This window comes from Pollachius pollachius (assembly GCF_949987615.1).
Source record: "Pollachius pollachius genome assembly, chromosome: 5".
NCBI classification, from domain to species: domain Eukaryota; kingdom Metazoa; phylum Chordata; class Actinopteri; order Gadiformes; family Gadidae; genus Pollachius; species Pollachius pollachius.
Window position 1 is genome coordinate 4,889,834 of NC_136938.1, and position 21,385 is coordinate 4,911,218.

A 21,385-nucleotide genomic window follows, 5' to 3' on the forward strand; every position below is an offset into this window, starting at 1 on the left:
TGTGGCTGTATTGTGTGCGTGTGTTCAACTCAAATGAACTCACACCCGTTACACTGTGACTTGTATATATTGCTGGGAGATACTGGTTGAGATAAGAAATACTGGACTCGGTATTACATGGTTTTATTTCTGCATTTTGCTGCAATTTTTATGTTTATCGTGCCTATTTTGACTCTGCTGTGCCCATATGTACAGTGTCCTTGAGTCTGGGAGAGACTCTTTTAGATTAAATGCATTGGTCTTGTTGTTACACAACATTCATGCTAATTAGGTGATCGTTATCAACCCCTGTGGAAAGGCTCATTTGTTTAGGTCACCCCACTACTGTACAGGTCGGGTGCATGCTGGGTAAGTGTTTACCTGGAGTAAACATTAACATCTCACCAAGACCTCTTGGTCATTGACATGGTTACCAGACCAACTGCCTAACAGGGTCCACACCAATGAAATGATTGAATTACTTAGGGAGTACCTTGTCTCTGATGCGAAGTTGCATCTCTCAGAAGGGGAAGCAAAGCCTTCCGGCATCATATAAGCAATTGTGTAAAAAGCATTGCTTATCGCCACGCCAATGTGTGAGATCATCCCTCATCGCATCCGGATCCGTCAGTTTTTTTTTTTTTAAGGGAAAATGAACGCCGTTTTTGGTTTCCAATTACTCAATCATCCTGAAACAGCGGACATGTTGGCTTCTGACTACAGTGGAAATAGTGAACTCTCCTTCACCGTGGGTGGGAGTCTCCCTGCTGGGGAACATGGCCAGAACATGGACACTTCTCCGACATATTTGGGATGCTTGTGACACTCAAATGGCTGCATGTCATCGCCATGACGCCCAGCGCCTGATGCTCCAGCGTCCCTCGAGACCCGGGCTGCCCGTGCGGGCACTCAGCCTCTACGGAGCTATCGTCTCCCCCATGACTCAGCGACTCGCTCTCCCTCTCACTCGCCCAGAACCCGGTCCCTGCAGAGGGAGGGAGCGGGGAGAGGGAGAGAGAGGGAGGAAGAATGGGAGGGGAAGGGAGGGAGGGAGGGAGGGAGGGAAGGGAGGGTGGAAGGGAGATGCAGAGAGAGGGAGGGAGAGGGTTGGAGAGGGAGAGAGAGAGACTCGTAATCAGAGTTCAACCATTGCTCGGTAGATCTTCTGGATCTGTGTGTGGTGGGCTCTGTACTTACGGTACTATCCATACTAATCAGGCTTTAGGAGTCCACTGATTAACCTATGGGACAGATCAGATCACATGACCTAGCAATCCCTGAACCACGTAGTTTGGTGATACACATAAGCATATTTTGTTTAGGGAGCTATACATGGTGATTGTGTAGGACCGCCTCAATGTAAACCAGTTTGTATTTTTGTATTCTAGATTGATGGACATATTGCGCTTTCCAAAATGTGGTGAAAGTTATGTGCAAACACATTTTACATGCTCAATCCTGTCAAATAAGATTACTGCACTTCAAACGACAAAATTCTGCAACTATCCAAACTGCCGTCCAACTCAACTTCCGAAGCCACACTTGCGTGTGTGTGTGTGTGTGTGTGTGTGTGTGTGTGTGTGTGTGTGTGTGTTGGTTCTGTGGGCCCCGTTGTGCGCGCTCAGCGTTTGTCCACGGGCTTTGTTGTGACACCGGCTGTCTGTGTGCAGGGTTCTGCTGCGGGTCAGAATGCTGTACTACCTGAAACAGGAGGTGATCGGAGTGCAGTCGCAGAAGGTGCTGGACGGGGCAGACGCCAGGTGAGTCCTTTTACCTGGTCCTCTGCTCACAGAGCTACACCACCCAGACACTGACCAGAGGGGTACAGGCGGTCGGCTGTGAGAAGTTTTTCTTGGATGTATGTCACACATACTGTGAGATTAAGGGCTTAACAAATAAAGTTGAATTGAATTTAGCCCCAAAAGGAGACGAGTAACCAATCCTTGTCGTTCTGTACATTTATTGTTTTACATTTATTTTACTTATACAGGGTTTAGTTATCGGGGCTGAACAGTTGGCTTGGGGTTGAGTGTGTTACTGTATCGTGGGAGATTGTCGAACTGAAATGTTGATCTGAAAGGTTTGGATCTGTTAGATAAGGTCATTGTGCAGGTTGTATACATGCTGTCTAAGCCTTCAGGGGAATGCTCTACCAAAGTGGTGTCACAGTTTAAGTTTAACAGATGCAGTTAAGGGCTGCCAGGATGTCGAGAAATTCATGCGGTGAGAAGATTTCACAAGCCGCACAGAAGACTCAGTTCAGGTCTTCGTGTGAAGAAGATGGTTGAAGATTGCCGTGGAGGCTGAGAGGATGGGGGGAGATGGCCAGAAGGGGGGAGCATTAGTTGTTATTTGATCTGGGGAGCTCCCGTGTGCTCGTAGTAAGATTGGAACATTTGGACAAACACAGATTGAACCATTTATCCGGAATTACCGAAATGACGGCTAGAGTGGTTTTCTGTTAGCTTTTTCCTTCTAATGCGTGTACTGTGGGGAAAATTAGAGCGCTCACAAACTGTTGATAATATAATGGGGAGGGATGGTAGAAACCTGTGGAGTCCATGGCTGTATCAGGTTGAATTACAGAGCAGCCCTTCTCTCTGAAGACTGGAAATAAATAGGAAAGCTGTAGTGTTCCCCCTGCTGTTCAAAGTCAGAACTGCAGCTTTCTAGGTTTCAGTGGCTCAATGAACACATGCAACTCGACGACATCATGTTTCTCCGTTATGGGCTCGCTTTGATTCATTTAGACAAATATTTTTTACGATTTTATTTGAGATAATTTCACACCATGCTCACGCTTAAAGTTGACCACCTCCTAGACCTTCCTATCAGAAGATCTGCCTTTGATCCAGTGCTGACAAGATAATCAATGTTGTTTGACTGCTCTTTGCATGTTGTTCTTCTGACTCTGTCTCCTCCTCCTCGTCCTCTTCTTGCTCCTCCTCCTCCTCCTCCTCCTCCTCCTCCTCCTCCTCCTCCGCCTCAGTGACATCAACATCTGTGTTCCGGAGCCTGAGAGCTCTGACCTGCCGGCGTTGTGGTGGGACAGCGTGTCGGACAAGGGTCTGTTACTGGGCATCTTCAAGCACGGTGAGTCAGCCCAATAGATCTAGAACCTTCACCTCTAGACCCTCAGTCAATCGTCAGCGGAAGTTCATATATTGACGACTTGTTCAAATGTATTTAATTTTGGGCAAGCGTCACAACTAAACAATGGTTAATCCGGTATTTGTACTTGTGTTTTGTGCTCCAGGCTATGAGAAGTACAACACCATCAGAGCTGACCCGGCCCTCTGCTTCCTAGACCGTGTGGGACGGCCCGACGAGAAGGCCATCGCTGCAGAGCAGAGGGCCAATGACTACATGGATGGGTGGGTGGAGACATAGACAGGCAGCTAGGCAGAGAGGCAGAGAGACAGACAGGCAGGCAGAGAGGCAGGCTGCTAGACAGGCACCAAGCCGAACCTCCACTCTGCTCCTCTATGTGGGTGTCATACACACACGCGTGCACTGTGTAAACGGTGTTTCAGTTATCATTTGTATGGTTAAAGATTAACGTGGCAAAGTTCTTAAATTAATTGGGCAAAGTGGGATTTAAAATACTGTGTGTACATACTCACACACGCACACGGGAAAGTCAACAAATTAAAGTAAACGGGTACGTGAAAACAAACTTTTTGTGCAATTATTTACTGTTTGAATTATATTGGCCTTATTCAGTTTCCTCATTTAAATAGTAAAACTGTCAACATTTCCTAATCGTTGTCATTACATGTCAATAAACCACCCATGGTTTGTGGTAGTCTGTTCACTTACGGGAAATGGTATATATTGTTCCTCATACATTGGCTTACACATTACAGACCCAAACACGCCATACTAACTGACTCTGTGTGTGTGTGTGCGCAGGGATGTGGATGACCCAGAGTACAAGCCCGCCCCTGCTCTTCTGAAGGACGAGATGGAGGTAAGCTCACAGCCCACAGCGGGGGGGGGCTCACCGCAGGGGGGGCTGCGCTGTTTGGAGAAGCTCTGCCAAGTCCGCCCCCCTGACTAGCGCTGTAACACAAGGCAGATGTTGGGGATTTGTAGTCCCCGACCGGGGCGCTCGTGGGGTCTGTAGTTCCTTAACGCTGGTTCTTCTCCTGGCAGGACGACGCCTCTTCGCCCGGAGACCTGGTCGTCGTGGACAACGCCGGAGGTAATGTGGTGCCATATGTCAGTCAAACGTCCATAGCGACTGGAGGAATTCAAAGTTGACGATATGATCTTTATGATGACTGATGGGAGTATTAAATAGATATTATTTCATCGGGATATCAAGGGTGTTGTTAATCATCCATCTTACTCTGGAGTCACTATCTTGGCCCTTCATTTGAAGAGAGGAGTCGATTTACAGACAATTAATGCCCCCGTAATGGGTCATAATAATTATGGGCAGTGTTTCCCAAAGTGATTTACAATGAATTCAGAAAAGGGACGTTTATTATTTCCTGCAGGGATGCTGGGGTGTGTGTGGGATGCACTATGTGGATGTGCATGTGCACGCTGCTGGTGTGCACGTGCACGGTGTTGATGTGCACGTGCACGGGCGCAGAGAGGATTTACTGGGATCACTGATTCCTTAAAGGGCTCTGATGCATTCCAAATGAAATTGCCGCTTAAACGGTGTAGCAATATACCATGGTAATAAATAACATGTGAGCAGGCCAAATTCTTTGATATTAATGTTGGCAAAAATATAATACTAGCATTGTGTAACATCTTATCCTAGCTATCCTTGTTGTGTACGGGAATGGGTTAACCTTACAATCGGTAAGTCGCTTTTGATAAAAGCGTCTGCTAAACGCCCTACACGTTAATGTAAACATCTGACCCCGTTTTGTGGCCCCTCCCCCCAGACTCTCAGGTCCCTGTGATGGACGGTGGCGCCGCCTACTGGCCGTCCCCGTCGGTGCTCACGGCCCGGCTGCGGCGGCTGATCACGGCCTCCCAACGCTACACCAAGAGCCGGCAGATCCTCCACATCCACCAGACCCAGACCCAGAGCTACGCCCCCCAGGCCCTGATGATGACCGCCCCGCTCTGCCCGCTGCCCCCCGTCCTCGGTGACACGGCGCTCAACCCCAAGATGGCCGCCAAGATTGAACGCCAACAGAGGTACGAATACTAACACGAACGCAAAGAAACAACTAGTCTAGTGTAGAGGCGGTTGCACAGGCCCAGTTATGTGGAATGTGGGCAATGGTTGCGGATCTGCAGCCGGGTGCGGACATGCAGCCATGTGAACCGGGCTTAGCAGGTTTGACCTGTATGACTGTATGACCTGTGTTCAGGGATTTATCCCCGGTATGGGGTCCATACCGATACAAAAGATTGGTCGGTGATGTAATTTTGTACAACTTTGAATTCCTACTATTTGGCGGCAACCAAAACACTCAACAACGTGTGCATTTGCATTTGCATTTTGTCATGTCAACGTGATGCTTCATGTAAACGTATGGATTTAGGATGCTTCGTATGGAAGCCACAGCACTTCTCCCGGAGCCACAGCACTTCCTTGATCTCGATCCCTGCTTCCTGTGTGTCTGTTCGCGTGCAGGTGGACGCGGCGGGAGGAGGCGGACTTCTACCGGGTGGTGTCGACCTTCGGCGTGGTGTTCGACCCCGACCTGGGCTGCTTCGACTGGACCAAGTTCCGCGCCATGGCCCGGCTGCACAAGAAGACGGACGAGAGCCTGCAGAAGTACCTGTGCGCCTTCGCTGCCATGAGCCGACGGGTCTGCCGGCTGCCGCCCAAGGAAGGAGGTACAATCACACACACACGTACAATCACGCACACACATACAATCACACACACACGTACAATCACACACACACGTACAATCACGCACACAGGAACATTCACACACGCACACGTACAGTCACACGCACACGTACAATCACACACACACGTACAATCACACACACGTACAATCACACACACACGTACAATCACGCACACAGGAACATTCACACACGCACACGTACAATCACACACACACGTAAAATCACACACACGTACAATCACACACACATGTACAATCACACACACACACGTACAATCACACACACACGAACAATCACACACACACGCACAAACGTACAATCACACACACACATGTACAATCACACACACACATACAATCACAAACACACAAGTAGACACACGTACAATCACACATACACACTTACAATCACACACAGTCTTAAAATGATACACATGCACACACACCACAATCATACAATGACACGCACACACCACTATCGTACAATGACACGCACACACACCACAATCGTACAATGTAGCGCACACACACCACAATCGTACAATGTAGCGCACACACACCACAATCTTACAATGTAGCGCACACACACCACAATCGTACAATGAATCACACATTTCTTTGAGGACCACACGCTGCCGTCTCAGGGTTGGGCTCGTTATCAAAACGAGACGTGAATTCATAAGAGAAACAAATACTGTCACCGCACATCTGTGGCTGATTAGCCCGATTATTTATGTAAATAAACATGTAAACACGACGAGCAACAACAGTGCATCCAGCTCTGTGCTGATCAGGATCAGATTTGTTATTTCATTAAATGACGAGCGGCCCCGTTTGATTCCAACTTCTCTCCCTCGCTCACAACCTCCCTCACTCTCTCGCTCTCTCTCCATCTCTGCCTCTCTCTCTCTCTGCCTCTCTCTCTGCCTCTCTCTCTGTCTCGCTCACTCTTGCTCTGTTTCACTCTCTCCCCCTTGCTCTCTTCCATTGCTCTCTTCCTCTATTGCTCTTTCACTATCTCCCTCTCTTCCATTGCTCTCTACCTCTCTCGCTCTCTCCCTCTCTTCCATTGCTCTCTACCTCTCTCGCTCTCTCCCTCTCTTCCATTGCTCTCTACCTCTCTCGCTCTCTCCCTCTCTTCCATTGCTCTCTACCTCTCTCGCTCTCTCCCTCTCTTCCATTGCTCTCTACCTCTCTCGCTCTCTCCCTCTCTTCCATTGCTCTCTACCTCTCTCGCGCTCTCCCTCTCTCGCTCTCTCGCTCTCTTCCATTGCTCTCTACCTCTCTCCCTCTCTCGCTCTCTTCCATTGCTCTCTACCTCTCTCGCTCTCTCCCTCTCTCGCTCTCTCCCTCTCTTCCATTGCTCTCTACCTCTCTCGCTCTCTCCCTCTCTTCCACTGCTCTCTCCCTCTCTCGCTCTCTTCCATTGCTCTCTACCTCTCTCACTCTCTCCCTCTCTCGCTCTCTCGCTCTCTTCCATTGCTCTCTACCTCTCGCTCTCTCCCTCTCTCGCTCTCTTCCATTGCTCTCTCCCTCTCTCGCTCTCTCCCTCTCTTCCACGGCTCTCTCCCTCTCTCGCTCTCTCGCTCTCTTCCATTGCTCTCTCCCCCTCTCGCTCTCTCCCTCTCTCGCTCTCTCGCTCTCTTCCATTGCTCTCTCCCCCTCTCGCTCTCTCCCTCTCTCGCTCTCTCGCTCTCTTCCATTGCTCTCTCCCTCTCTCGCTCTCTCCCTCTCTTCCACGGCTCTCTCCCTCTCTCGCTCTCTCGCTCTCTTCCACTGCTCTCTCCCTCTCTCCCTCTCTCGCTCTCTTCCATTGCTCTCCCCCTCTCTCGCTCTCTCCCCCTCTCGCTCTCTCCCTCTGACTCGCCGCAGACGCCACCGTGGACCCGTCGCTGTCCATCCAGCCCATCACGGAGGAGCGCGCCTCGCGGACCCTGTACCGCGTGGAGCTGCTGCGGCAGGTCAGGGAGCAGGTTCTGCGGCACCCCCAGCTGTACGAGCGCCTGTCCCTGTGCCAGCCGGGCTCGGACCTGCCCGTGTGGTGGGAGCCCGGCGGCCACGACCACGACCTGCTGGTCGGCGCCGCCAAGCACGGGGTGAGCCGCACGGACTACCACATCCTGCGGGATCCCGAGCTCAGCTTCATGGCCGCCCAGCGCAACTACAGCCAGGCCAAGGCCTCGCAGCAGCAGCAGCAGCAGCAGCAGCAGGCGACGTCCCGGGCCCCCACGCCGCTGCCCCTCGGAGGCCCCGGCTCCGCCCACGCCGCCGCCGGCTCCCCGCGGGCCACGCCCTCGCACCGGGACAACGCCGATTCAGCGGCGCCCGGCGTGCCGAAGGAGGAGCCAATGACTGACGACGAGGAGGCGATGAAGGGGCGGTCCCCCGCCCCGGCCACGCCCACGGGGCTGGAGGAGAAGCCCCTGGTCATCAAGGAGGAGCAGGAGGCGAGGGAGGCGCGGCCCGGCCCCCCCCTCCCCGCGCCCTCGGAGAGGAAGAGCAAGAAGGCCGGCAAGAGGAGCCGCAAGGGGCCGCGCCGGGGCTCCCGCTCGGACTCCTCCTCCAGCGCCTCCTCGCGCTCCTCGTCTTCGTCCTCGTCGTCTTCGTCTTCGTCCTCGCGCTCGGGGTCCAGCTCCTCTTCCTCCTCGTCCTCCTGCTCGTCGGGCTCGTCCTCGTCTTCCTCGTCGTCGTCGTCGTCGTCGGACAGCGACAGCGGCGGAGAGGAAGGGAAGAAGAAAGGTACGCAAAGTCTAGTGTGTGTGTGTGTGTGTGTGTGTGTGTGTGTGTGTTTGTGTGTCTCTGGATAGGCAAGTGTGATCGAGATTTTGATGAGGTGGCCGCATAATCTATGCGTGTGTGTGCGTGTTTTATTGTGTGCACGTGTGTGCAGCTGTTTCATTGTCGATTTGTGTATTTTATTGTGTGTGTGTGAGTGTGCGTGTGTGTGTTTAGCGTTGGCCTCACCGCCGTGTCTGCCCTGTGTGTGTGTAGCGGCGGCGGCGGCCCCGGCGCCGGTGTTCGACGAGGACAGCGTGGCGTCGCTGAGCGCCCTGCAGGACGAGACGCCGGACGGCGGCGGCGGCGCGGCGGAGAACGGCGTCGCCGCCAACCCCCCGCCCTTCCAGGGGGGCTACATGCTGGCGGCGTCCTACTGGCCCAAGGTACGATCCTGTGGTCAGACCTCTGGGGGCGCCAATGGACTGCGCTTGTAAAGCGCTTTCCTAACCAGCGGCCACTCAACGCTCTTTACAATATTGCCTCACGGTCACCCATCCGTGCACACATTCGCACACCGACGGCGGTGTCAGCCCTGCAAGGTGACAGCCGCCTCGTTTGGGGCCAGTCAGGGTGAGGTGTCTAGCTCAGGGACACCTGGACACTATATTATGCTCTATATACTCGAACGAGTTGGTTACAGGCCAACCTGCTCTACCTCCTGAGCCACATGCCGCCAGGGAGAGCTAATGTAGTGTGTGGATTGCGGATGTCCTCCCTAGTCCCCGCTCCTCTGTGTTCACCAGGGTTTCCTGGAAGCCGCTTTGGATACAGGCCATGGCTAAAGTGACTCGAAAGAAAACTGTCAAAAGCAAAAATGGGCGGATGCATGAAATGAAAAGCTGCCCAGTTTGAATCCAGCCCCCCCCCCTCCCCTCTCACATCCTCTCTCTCTCTCTCTCTTGCTCTCCCTCGCTCTCTTCTCTCTCTCTCTCTCTCTCTCTCTCGCTCTCGCTCTCGCTCTCGCTCTCTGTCTCTCGCTCTCTCCCCCTCTTCCTCTGTCCTTCTCTCTCTCTTCCTCTCTCTCTCTCTCATATTTATATCTATATATATGCTCTCTCGCCCCCCTCAGGACCGGGCGATGATCAACCGTCTGGACAGTATCTGCCAGGCGGTGCTGAAGGGGAAGTGGCCGGCGACGCGGCGGGCGTACGAGCCGGGCGGGGCCGTGGCGTCCTTCTACACCACCAAGCTCCTGGACAGCGCCAACAACAGCCTGGGGGAGGAGCCGGCCGCCTCGCCGCAGGGGTCAAAGGTGAAGACGCATGTGGCAGAGAACAAGGACTTCTCGGTCAAACTCGACAATGTATGTTGGTTTTTTTTCAGTTTTATTATTTCTCCCCCCCCCCCTCTCCACCCACCTAACTCTGGTACCTCTGATGGTATCACATTAACCTCCCCCCTCGCTCACCTCCCTCCCTCTCCCCCATCCCTCCCTCACCCCCCCTCCCTTCATTACCTCCTTCCCTCACCCACCTCCCTCCCTTCCTCGTCTCCCTCCCTCGCTCCCTCAACCCCCTCCCAACCTCCCAACCCACCTCTGTGATTTCTGATGCCCTGTTTGGCGTTTCTGTTCCCCCTTCCCTCTTGACCACCCCACCAGCTTTAGTCAAAGCTCCTTTTTCCTTTTCTTGACGACTTCGCTCTTAATTTCGGCCGTGCTCTGAGGTGGTAATTAGCGCTGCAGAAAGCTCTCATTCCCACTCAGAGCGCACAACACGTGACTGTGTGGCGCTGCTCTATTGTCTGCCCCGGCCCTTCTGTCAAGGTGTTTCTGGGCTGACCGCTGAGGCAGACGGTTGGTATGAGTGTAAAGGGTTCCCCTGTTATTATGGGGAGAACGTCAGCGTGCAGCTGTGGTGGGGGTACTGTAGCTAACACACTCAGCTTCTCAGGGGAGCACCAGACAAGGTCCACTCTGCTCCTACTAGTGATGGGTCCGAATATTTGACTATTCGATTATTCGTTCCGGAGGGTCAAAGTCGATTTTTAACATTTGGACTGTTAACATTTTTTCACATTCAAATAAACAAGAATTAACGGACGGAACTAATGTTGGACAGGTGTCCAAGGGCATTATCCCACTTATACCATGGTCACTTGCCACAGAAAATAAATTAAGACCATTAATTTATATTTTCATGCGTTTTACAATCCAATTATAAAGTTTTTCACAAACCATAACTTTGTTTCCCTGAAACCGCCTGAGGGTTTGACTAATACCTGGAACAATCCCCTCTCGTAAGGTCCTTATGCAACGGAAACGTTATTCACTCCTCCAGTAAATAGGACGGACCTTAGCTACGACTTGGCAACGGGAGGTATTCTAGTCCACTCAGCTATGAGCCAGAGAGCTAACGTTTTGCATTGTACATATTTATAATTCGAAATTCGTCCCAGCCTTTATACCACAGATACTCTAGGGTGTATAGCATATAACTGTTTTGTCTTTTTGCAGTTTAATTCATTTTTCACAATTTACCAGTTCTCGTTTTGAAGACCGAATCACCGCGCATTTCGTTTCAATGGGAATCACGACAATCTATACTTTCAACATAAAGTGTACATATTTATAATTCGAAATTCGTCCCAGCCTTTATAACACAGATACTCCAGGGTCTATAGCATATAACCACGTTTTCAGATTACAGTTTAATGCATTTTTCACAATTTACCAGCTCTCGTTTGAAGGCTGAACAGACAATTTGACTGGAACTACTTAGCTGGTAGTTGTTTTTTTGCGTTTAAGATATTAAGTGATTTCTTGCCGACGGTCCATGGCTGCCTTTGTGAATGTCGGCACACATCGAATAATCGATTATTCGTTCATACCACCCACCGATTATTCAACCATGAAAATTTTGAGTTGTTCACATCCCTAGCTCCTACTTCTTTACAACGTTTCACTGATTAATTCATGTCGATTTTAAAACCCTTACCCCTAATTACTAAGGGTTATTTTAGTTGTGGACAATATTTCTAGTAACCTTTGGAGCTCGAGTGTACTTGGAGATGTACCTCTAGAAATCAAAACATTTTAATATTTGTATTATTATAAAATTTAATAATATAAAATAAAAAAATATTTTTAATGTCCTAAAACAAATTAAAAGCATTCATCTGGGGAATAAATCACCTCTCTTGCGTTTGTTCTCCTGGTTTCCGTTGTGCTAGATGTCCACTGGCTGTAGCCCTCAGCCGGTGGCCCCGTAGCCGTCTGACCCGCCTTTTCTATCCTATCCCTACAGCAGGAAGGAGGTCTGAAGCTTACCTTCCAGAAGCAGGGTCTGCCGCTCAAGAGGCCCCTGGAGGCTGAGGAGGGGCCCCAGGCCCAACAGCAGTACCTGGCCCGGCTCCACGAGCTCCAGAGCGCCTCAGACACCGGCCTGGCTGACATCACCAAGCCCCAGGCCAGCTTCCACCACGGTAAGGGAATGCACACAGGCCGTCTAGTGACACAGCCTGGTGTTCTTCCCGGTGGCCACAAGGTGGCGCCAGAGTCTGATTTGCGTTACATGCTAATTACTTTGATGGTTGCAAGCTAGCAGTCATGTAATGCTCACTTTGAGGGGAACAGTCCAAAGTAACACATTTTAATATTGTAATAGTTACCGATTCCCTTTTCCAAGTCAAGAGGAGTGAATTGTAAATGTGCTCTCAAAACTGGCCTCATAAATCCTTTATATATTTCTATATAGATATCTATCTATATATCTAGATAGATATGCATATGCTTCCTACATAAATAGATATAGATCTCTATCTATATCAAGATCTAGATCCGTATATCATCGTACACATCTTAAGAATACGAGCGCCTTACTTCGCGTCATGTGTTGTGTTGGCTCGTCGCAGCCTCCTGACCTGCTAATCATTCAGACCCCCTGTTCCTCGGCAGTCCCCCAAGGTCTCCCCGACCCCATGAGGCGGAACGGCACGCTGGATGGTCAGCCGGCGGGGAAGAGGCGCCGGGGCCGGAGGAAGAACGTGGAGGGGATGGACCTGCTGTTCATGAACCGGAACCAACCGCCCGCCGCCTCGGAGCACGTAAGCGCGCGCCCCCGCCACCTCGTGTCCGCAACACGGTTCGACCCGGCAGGATCTAGCCAGACTGTGTCGTGCTTGTATGCATTTACATTTACATTCAGGGCATGCGCTAGGTGCTTTTGTCCAAAGCGACTTACAAAAAGTACATTTGTCCGAAGAAAGAGAAACAACAATATATCTCTGTCGGTACAGTGAGGATGAAGCACCCAAGCACTAACAATTGTTAGGTTAACCCATTCCCCGTGTACAACAAAGATAGCTAGGATAAGATGCTACACATAGCTAAGTACTACCTTTAAGTGCCAGGACGTACAACATACAACAAGTGTGTTGGGGGAGGCTCTGCAGAGTCTAGGTGAACTCTGAAGAGTCTTGAGCCTTTTGAGGAAGCTGGTGAGCGACTCTGGGGGCCTGACATGGGCAGGGAGCTCGTTACGCCACGGCGGTGCCGAAACAGAGAAGAGTTGTGGCTTTGATGAATGAGCTTTTGCTTGCTCTTAGCGATGGCAGTAGACCTGAGTTTAGACAGTGTACCGTTTAGTGGGGAGCTGTAGAGCACATGGCCCTGCCTTGCTCATGGGCCCGTTTCCTAACCCTACCCCTGCGACCCCCACCAGGTGCTTCCAGGCTGGGGGGGCATCGGCCAGATGGGCGCGGCGGGCTACGGCCCGGGGCCCAGCCAGGGGCCGGCAGACACGGAGAGCCGGGTGCCGGTCATCAACCTGAAGGACGGCACGCGGCTGGCCGGGGACGACGCCCCCCGGCGGAGGGAGCTGGACCAGTGGCTCCAGGAGCACCCCGGCTTCGTGGCTGACACGGGGGCCTTCATCCCGGTGAGTCGTACCCTCTGTTCAGCCTCTTCTTCTGGGTGCGCCCCTTCCTTGGTCCGGGAAAGGGGGTCCTCCTGATGAGGCAGCCGATATCCACCCAGCATCTAGCTCAATGGTTCACAAATGGGGGTGCGCTTACCCCGAGGGGAACTTTGGAGAACTGCAGGGGGTACCTGCTATCAAGGCAGCATTATGAAGAAAGAACATTTTGTTTTTTTCGTAGTGCTGCCTCACCCTTTTCTCTGCTCTAATTGGTTTTTGGCCAATTGCGTCCAGACGCAGATTGCTATCGCCAGTTGGGGATGACCCCGACATCGAAAATGAGAGGTTCCTGACTAATTGTATTTTGCAATTCGTATGGAACCTCACCGTTCATTTTCTAGGCTAGCACATCAGTATACGTAGGACAAGTTTAGGTGTGGCTGTAGTATGATTCGGTTACTGCCATTGAAACTGCTCCACAGCATCAAACGTTGAGACGCAGCGACGAAAAAATCCCTTCACTATGTGGTTTCTAAACTCTTTTGGCCCAATGCGGTTTAATGGACTAAAATCCCATTCGAATGTCTCACTTGGGGGAATAGTGACGGCGTTCATACAGCCAGAGACAGATGCCAGGTCTATTTAAAACAGGATTGTGCAGTGAAACGCTGTGTGCGTGTGTGTCCGCTTCGCAGGGGGTGAGCAAGATGCAGATGCCCTTCCAGTTCCCGGACGGGCGGCCCAAGCAGAAGAGGCACCGCTGCCGGAACCCCAACAAGATCGACGTCAACAGCCTCACTGGCGAGGAGAGGGTTCAGATCATCAACCGGAGGAACGCCCGCAAGGTGGGGGTCATGTGTGCAATGGAAAGTCATCAGTATGCACAGTTACTCCCATGCCTTAGGGGGAGCGAAATCACAGTTAAAAGGAAATCAGAGTTCAATTGGATATGTTTGCTGTGTAATAAAGGCTGAAGAAAATTTAAAAGAGAAAGAAACAATGGCTTGAAAAGGGACTGAAAGGGAAATTTATGTTTTTTAGGTCCAAAGTACAATCTTTTTTTGAGACATTTTGCACGTTTAACTTTAGGGATTTCTTTGTGAAGCAATGAATAGCGCGACGATGTACGAATGCATCAAACGGAACGACCAAAAGAAAATCAAAGGCATTAAACACAAGGGCCATATGATCCTGGAGCCCCCCCTCTCCTCCGCCCACCGCCGTGCCTGTGATGATGTGCAAAGTGGGCGATGTGACTGCAGTGTCCCGTTGTGTGTGGGCTGCCGGTCGCTGACGCTGTGTTCCCCGCAGATCGGCGGAGCCTTCGCCCCTCCCCTGAAGGACCTCAGCCGGTTCCTGCAGGAGAACCCGGAGTACGGGGTCCCCCCAGAGTGGGCCGACGTGGTGAAGCAATCGGTGAGCCCTGACACACTGGCCTGGTGACCCCAAAACGCCCCTATCATTTAGCCTGTCAGCACAAACCGTCAGTCACATGTTTATAGGCTTATTAACATGTGAGCATAAGTAAAAGGCTCTCTCTTCCAAATGAAGGAATCTGTGTGACTGGTTATGCAGAGTAAGTAATGATGATAATGGCGTTAACTTGTGTGTGTGTCTTTCTGTGTGTGTGTGTGTGTGTGTGTCTCTGTGTCTCCGTGTGTGTGTCTCTCTCTCTCATTGTATGTGTGTGTGTCTTTCTGTGTGTGTGTGTGTGTGTGTGTGTGTGTGTGTGTGTCTTTCTGTGTGTGTGTGTCTCCGTGTGTCTGTCTCTCTCTCTCATTGTATGTGTGTGTGTGTGTGTCTTTCTGTGTGTGTGTCTCTGTGTCTCCGTGTGTGTGTGTCTCTCTCTCTCATTGTATGTGTGTGTGTCTTTCTGTGTGTGTGTGTGTGTGTGTGTGTGTGTGTCTTTCTGTGTGTGTGTGTGTCTCCGTGTCTCCATGTGTCTGTGTGTCTCTCTCATTGTATGTGTGTGTGTGTGTGTCTTTCTGTGTGTGTGTGTGTCTTTCTGTGTGTGTGTGTGTGTGTGTGTCTCTGTGTCTCCGTGTGTGTGTCTCTCTCTCATTGTATGTGTGTGTGTGTCTATCTGTGTGTGTGTCTCCGTGTCTCCGTGTCTCCACCCAGGGCTATCTCCCGGAGAGCATGTTCGACCGGATCCTGACGGGGCCCATCGTTCCCGAGGAGGTCAGCCGTCGCGGACGTCGACCCAAGAACCCCCTGGCCAAGGCGGCGGCGGCGGCGGCGGCGTCGGCGTCCAACCCGGGCGCGGCGAGCCTGGGCCTCAACCCCCTGCTGTCCAACGGGCTGCTGGCGGGCATGGACCTCAGCGGCCTGCAGGCCTTCCAGCAGAACCTGCAGAGCCTGCAGTCCCTGCAGCTCACGGCCGGCCTCATGGGGCTGCCCTCGGACGCCGGCAGCCTGGCCTCCAGCAACCTGGCCGCCATGTTCCCCATGATGCTCTCCGGCATGGCGGGCCTCCCCAACCTGCTGGGCATGAGCGGCCTCCTGGGCAAGGGCCCGCAGGAGGGCTCCTCCCCGGAGGAGAAGGCCAGGGGGCGGGGGGCCGGAGAGGCCGCCTCCTCCTCCTCCTCGTCCTCCAGAGCCCACGGCGCCTCGGCCACGGGGGACCGGACAGCAGGGGCCCCGGGGGCGGGCGACGGGCCCTCGCCCTCGTCCTCACGCTCCTCCTCCGCGTCCTCCAGCGCCACCACCTCCCCACTAAGTGCTTCAGCGGCGGCGGGCCCCGGCCCCCCCCGGCCCCTGAACCCCTTGTTACTGTCCAGTATGCTCTACCCAGGGATGCTCCGACCCCCCGGCCTTAACCCCCCCCAGGGGGGCTCCCCCGGCCCCGCCCCGGGCCTCCAGCCGCCCACCTCCTCCCTCCGGACTCCTGGAGCCCCCGCGGAGAGGGGGGCGACGGAGGGGGACGACGAAGACGACGACGACGATGACGACGACGATGACGATGACGAGGGGGACGAGTCGGCGGAACAAAAGGGGAACAGTGGGGCCGACTCCAAGAAGTCTTCGTCGTCGGACTCGGGGAGCTCGTCTTCGTCGGGGGACTCCGACTCGAGTGACGAAGACTGAGTCGCCCACGCGCATATATAAATATAAATATATTTATGTATCACTTAGAAATGTACACACATGCCACATATATATACACCTATATATGGATTTTTCCTGCACTTGCGTTGTGATTTCTCTACGTGTAAATAGAAGAATTAATTAATTTGTTGTGTAATAAAGACTAAAAAAAGAAAAATGTAAAAGAGGAAAAAAACAATGGTTTAAAAAGGAACTGAAATGAAATTTCAGTTCCTTTTGTTCACAAGGTACAATCTTGTTTTGAGACATTTTGCATGTCGAACTTTAGTAGATTTCTTTGTGACATGATGAATAGCGCGACGATGTACAAATGCAACAAACGGAACAACGAAAAGAAAATCAAAGGCATTATTGTAATTACCATGTAAGGAATTAATTTTATTAAACATTTCAAAACTACATAAAATGCTGCCATCGCGCTAATATATTTTGCTGGTTGGGTTTGGGTGGGTTGATGACCGTGACAACAGTTTTGGTGTTTTTCAGTTTTTCTCTTGTAAATGTAAACCTATATTCTCTTCAGGTCTCCTCACTTTAGTTTTTTCGATCATTCTCTTGGATAATTCAGCAATAACACGGGCAGCTATTGAATGTCACAGAAGCTTTTGATTGGCCAGACTTCCCACAGTCCTGTCCACTGCTCCCACCAATCACAACCTGCCATCAAACTAAAGCCCGCCCCCTCAAAACCTCAAAACGTACCCCATGCATTAGGAACACAAAGACACAAATGCCTTCTTCGTTATTCTGGATCATCCACTCAAATGTAAAAATGTATTTTTATTTTAACTTTTTTTTTCATTTTGGGTTTGGGTTGAGCTTTTGTGCTTCAATGGGTAAACTTTGTTCTTTTGGTTTCTCATTGGTTTTGTGCTGCGACACTGTGTACATGTGTAGCTGTTAACTGTTCTCTACTCAGATCTGGGACAAGGGCAGGAACTCTGTGTGTCGGAGCTCCAGCCCTCACTAAATGCCTCACTAAGGCACTCGATTCCAAGGTGCACTTTGGCACTTCTGGCGGAGTGCTTGCTTGGCGTCCCTTGCTTCCACGCCTGTTGACTTTGACCACTGTGTGCACGTCTGTGTGTGTGTGTGTGTGTGTGTGTGTGTGTGTGTGTGTGTGTGTGTGTGTGTGTGTGCGTGCGTCTGTGAGAGTAAAGTAATACCTGGCCCTATAGTGTCATGTCAGTGTGTGCCAAACGGGGCCTGGTGTTAAAGGTGTGGAGGAATGGTCCTGGATCCGTGGCGTGTGACGACTACTGCCCTCCCCACCTTTTGGACTGTCTTACCTCAGTGGGACGTAGAGATACTGGCTGTTGTCGACACCGACGCTGTGTCCTGCGTGGTTGGCGGAGCCTCCAAGGCTCCTCCAACCGTCTCTGTTGTCCCACGCTCTCCCTCCAAAAGTGGGCCCTCGAAGGATCCTATCAAATGATCGGCCGTTTTTCTTTGTATTCATTTTCTCCAAAACTGTTGCATGACCACAACACACCTGAACCACCAAAGTCTTAAAATGGGTATACACACAAGTTGCTCTACACAACTCCATGGCCACAGTGTAATGTTTTGTGTGTGTAGAAAGTGTCCCAGATGGTGTTGATTTGCAAGGGCTGGGCAGTGGCTGTGATGCAGGGAGTTTACCAGGATTCTTATCTCGTGTCCAGCTCCTCCTCCTCCTCCTCATCGTCGTTGGTGAATGAGTGCTCCGCTAGATGTAGAAGTGCCCTTACACTGAACTCTCTTCAAGCTCCAACACAACTTCCTCCTGAGACTAATCTCTGACCATCTACTTTTACATTGAGTCATGGCTGTGTGTTCACACCAGCTCCAAGCTGTAACCCGGACCGGTTTCTGACACTGGAATTCAACCGCGACAACGTACCTTTTTTGAAAACCCCAAGCCCTGCCGCCCTCCAGGACTGCTGGTGCACAGTGGACTGTTATATATATATATATACGCCCTGCTTGGATTGTGTGGGGGGGGGGGGGGGGGGGGGGGGGGGTGGATATTCAGTATTGCTGTGATATAGGGAGCCACTCAAAGGGGACACTGTAAACATGGCCAGGGTTTACAGACCGAGGAGTCTCAACAACTGATTAAAATCCCTTTACTGTTCAGGAGTATTCTCAGATGCCTGTCGTTATGACCTCACCATTGTGTTTGCTCGAAATGCAATGGCAACCTTTTTTTGTTTTATTTCCCCCCTCTTCAGATATCTTTCATTTTCATGTTATTTTCTCCATTCGGAGTCATGAACGGACGGGACTGTGTTTTTTTTTTGTGCAACAGTGGTCTCCTATTCTTGTAGTGCCCTTGCCGGGCAAGCCGTCGGAAATCGTGGCTGTCGTTGTTTTTTTTGTTTTGGGTTTCACAACCACTTGCATCTTACAGCTGGACATGTTACCACAGATGCTTTGGCATCTGAATTCCGCACGGACAAATAAACGCCACCAAGTGATTGGGAGACCAGCTTGTCTTTTTGTTTCTCCTTCGTGTGTGGGGTGTGAGGGTGTGTTCATCAGAGACAAACATACTGACCAATATGCAATGCCTGTGACTTCATATTCACCACACTACTGCTGTACATGGAGTTCTGTTTGGAGTTTTCCGATGTGTAAAGTAGTCGCTTCTAGAATCGTTGCCTTTGTATTTAATTTGTATGCTTCATTTCACGGATATCCTAAATGTCACCTTCTACGGCCCGTTTTTTGTTTTTGTTGTATTGGATTGTTGCAATATTTGCAAAAAAGTGGTCTGTGCTGTCGAATAATGCTTTATGTAGTGGAGGAAAAAACGTCAAAGTCATTTGTAATTTATTGGATTACTTTCTATGAAGTTATATAGAGGAAATTAAGGTTTAATTATTTTTATTAAACATATTCTTCTGACTATCCATAAAGCCCCTTTGTCTTTTATTATGTTGTGGAATTTAACAAGATAATAACAAGAACATGTAGAGGAAAAAAACAATGAAATAATTGTGTTTAACTTTCACGCTTTTTGTGTAAAACCAACACTGAATCACAGAATCTACTGCTACTGAGAGATCCAGAGGAGCTTTGAAAATAATGAGCTGTCATCTCTTTGAGGCATGGGCTTGGAATGATGCTGATTATTCCTTTGATGCTGATTATTGTTCAGTTTATATTCAAAATAATGCATTCTTCTATTTTTATCATCATACCTGCCTGGAAACAAAATGGTCACTAGAGGAACGGCTATAATTGTGTTGTAGACTAGACATCAAATTAGGCTGTCATGTGGTTGCTTTACCTCCTCAAACCCATGTTCTTCTAAGACTTATTGGACATGAGACCAATCCCACAATCTAAATATGTAGCAGTACAATAATGTGTATATAACAGCTAGCTCATTGCCATACAGGCTTACCACCTAGCCGCCATCTTGGTAGGGCCATCGGCTGGGTGGGGGGACTGGGAACAGTCCCCCCACCCAGCCAGTGGTTAGAACCAAGATGGCTGCTCTGTGAATGAGGCCCATATTCTTTCTAAGAAGCTAGTGTATTGTATGGATATCTAATCTCAGTAGTTCCTTTACTCTAATCAGCGACGGTTCATCTGGGTGAAGGAATCGACTGGTCTTGAAACAGGTGTCTCTCGAGGGTGTCTCTAAAGATGTTCTTCACGCTATGGATCTGGGAGCTTTTCCTTTCTGCGTTCCCTTCACTTTGAGTGAAGTGTCCTCCGTCAGCGTGAGTCGTGTCTTGTATTGACCGTGTATTGATCTGAGGTGTCTGGTCGTCACCAGGTCTGGTTCAGAGCAGGGCTCATGTGTCAGCCTCCCTTGGTGTGAAGGAGCGGTCTTACTCATCACTCATAAAGGAAGCATGTGTCCCGGTGACTCCATTCAGCATCCCACTCCTAACGTGTAACATGGACACCAGTAGCCCTACACAACCCTCATAGGAAACCAGGCATGTCAATGAGGAACATATTGTTAGGATAACCAATGCTATAGTTTTGTGCAATTGAGTTTGACTGCAGCGAGCACCAACACACACACGCACACGCACACACACACACACACACACACACACACACACACACACACACACACACAGGCTCTGTAGAACAGTAGGCTTGAATGCTGGTCCATGCAGATGCTTTGTTAGTTCCGCATCCTTCTGGATCTCATCAATGCACAGAGAGGTGTCTGTTACATGTAGGCCTTATCCCAGAGGCAACCCAGGCAGAAAATACAGCAGTATGACATTAGCCTGACAATGTTGTTATTCTGATTAATCGGATTGCAGATCTCTTAAGGCTGTCCCTGTACTAAAGAGTAATGAGGAGTTATGACCGTTCAAGAGAACACTTTGGAACATTACTTGGGTTTGGCACCCTCTATTGACATGCTGTGGAACTGCACTCAAATCTGCATACAATATGCAGTTCTTTTTTATAACACTCGGGGCGCTGTGTGACCATGGAATAAATAAACGTATGCAGTACAGTGACAATACATTCCTAGTTTCTTAAAATCAATTTACCTCGACTGGTATTACCATGATTGTGTGTGTGTGTGTGTGTGTGTGTGTGTGTGTGTGTGTGTGTGTGTGTGTGTGTGTGTGTGTGTGTGTTGTTTACCTAACTATTTGCGACATGAGGATGAAATCATATTTAATTTTCACATTTCTGAACACATTCCAGACGTTTCTTTTACAAAAAAAGTCAACATACAAATGATTACGTGCGTTAAGCTTATGCAAGCATTTAACGTATCATAATTTGATCTAATATAATGTATGATAATGCTTATGTCACCTGCCCTCTCATTCATCTCTCTCTCTCTCTCTCTCTCTCTCTCTCTCT

At 50.4% G+C, this 21,385-nt stretch overlaps 1 protein-coding gene across 1 annotated transcript in view; it reads left to right on the top strand.

Moving 5' to 3' along the window:
• The window catches only part of chd9 (chromodomain helicase DNA binding protein 9), a 78,340-nt gene extending 60,253 nt beyond the window's left edge, over positions 1-18,087 (top strand). The window contains exons 24-39 of the mRNA XM_079736463.1: positions 1,650-1,739; positions 2,969-3,072; positions 3,236-3,353; positions 3,892-3,949; positions 4,135-4,183; positions 4,884-5,142; positions 5,585-5,790; positions 7,683-8,549; positions 8,802-8,971; positions 9,658-9,891; positions 11,834-12,011; positions 12,484-12,632; positions 13,250-13,465; positions 14,140-14,289; positions 14,756-14,860; positions 15,566-18,087. Coding sequence (XP_079592589.1) covers positions 1,650-1,739; positions 2,969-3,072; positions 3,236-3,353; positions 3,892-3,949; positions 4,135-4,183; positions 4,884-5,142; positions 5,585-5,790; positions 7,683-8,549; positions 8,802-8,971; positions 9,658-9,891; positions 11,834-12,011; positions 12,484-12,632; positions 13,250-13,465; positions 14,140-14,289; positions 14,756-14,860; positions 15,566-16,531 — 3,919 coding nt within the window. The 3' untranslated portion in view covers positions 16,532-18,087. The remainder of the gene's footprint in view (positions 1-1,649; positions 1,740-2,968; positions 3,073-3,235; positions 3,354-3,891; positions 3,950-4,134; positions 4,184-4,883; positions 5,143-5,584; positions 5,791-7,682; positions 8,550-8,801; positions 8,972-9,657; positions 9,892-11,833; positions 12,012-12,483; positions 12,633-13,249; positions 13,466-14,139; positions 14,290-14,755; positions 14,861-15,565) is intronic.
• The last annotated feature ends 3,298 nt before the right edge of the window (positions 18,088-21,385 follow it).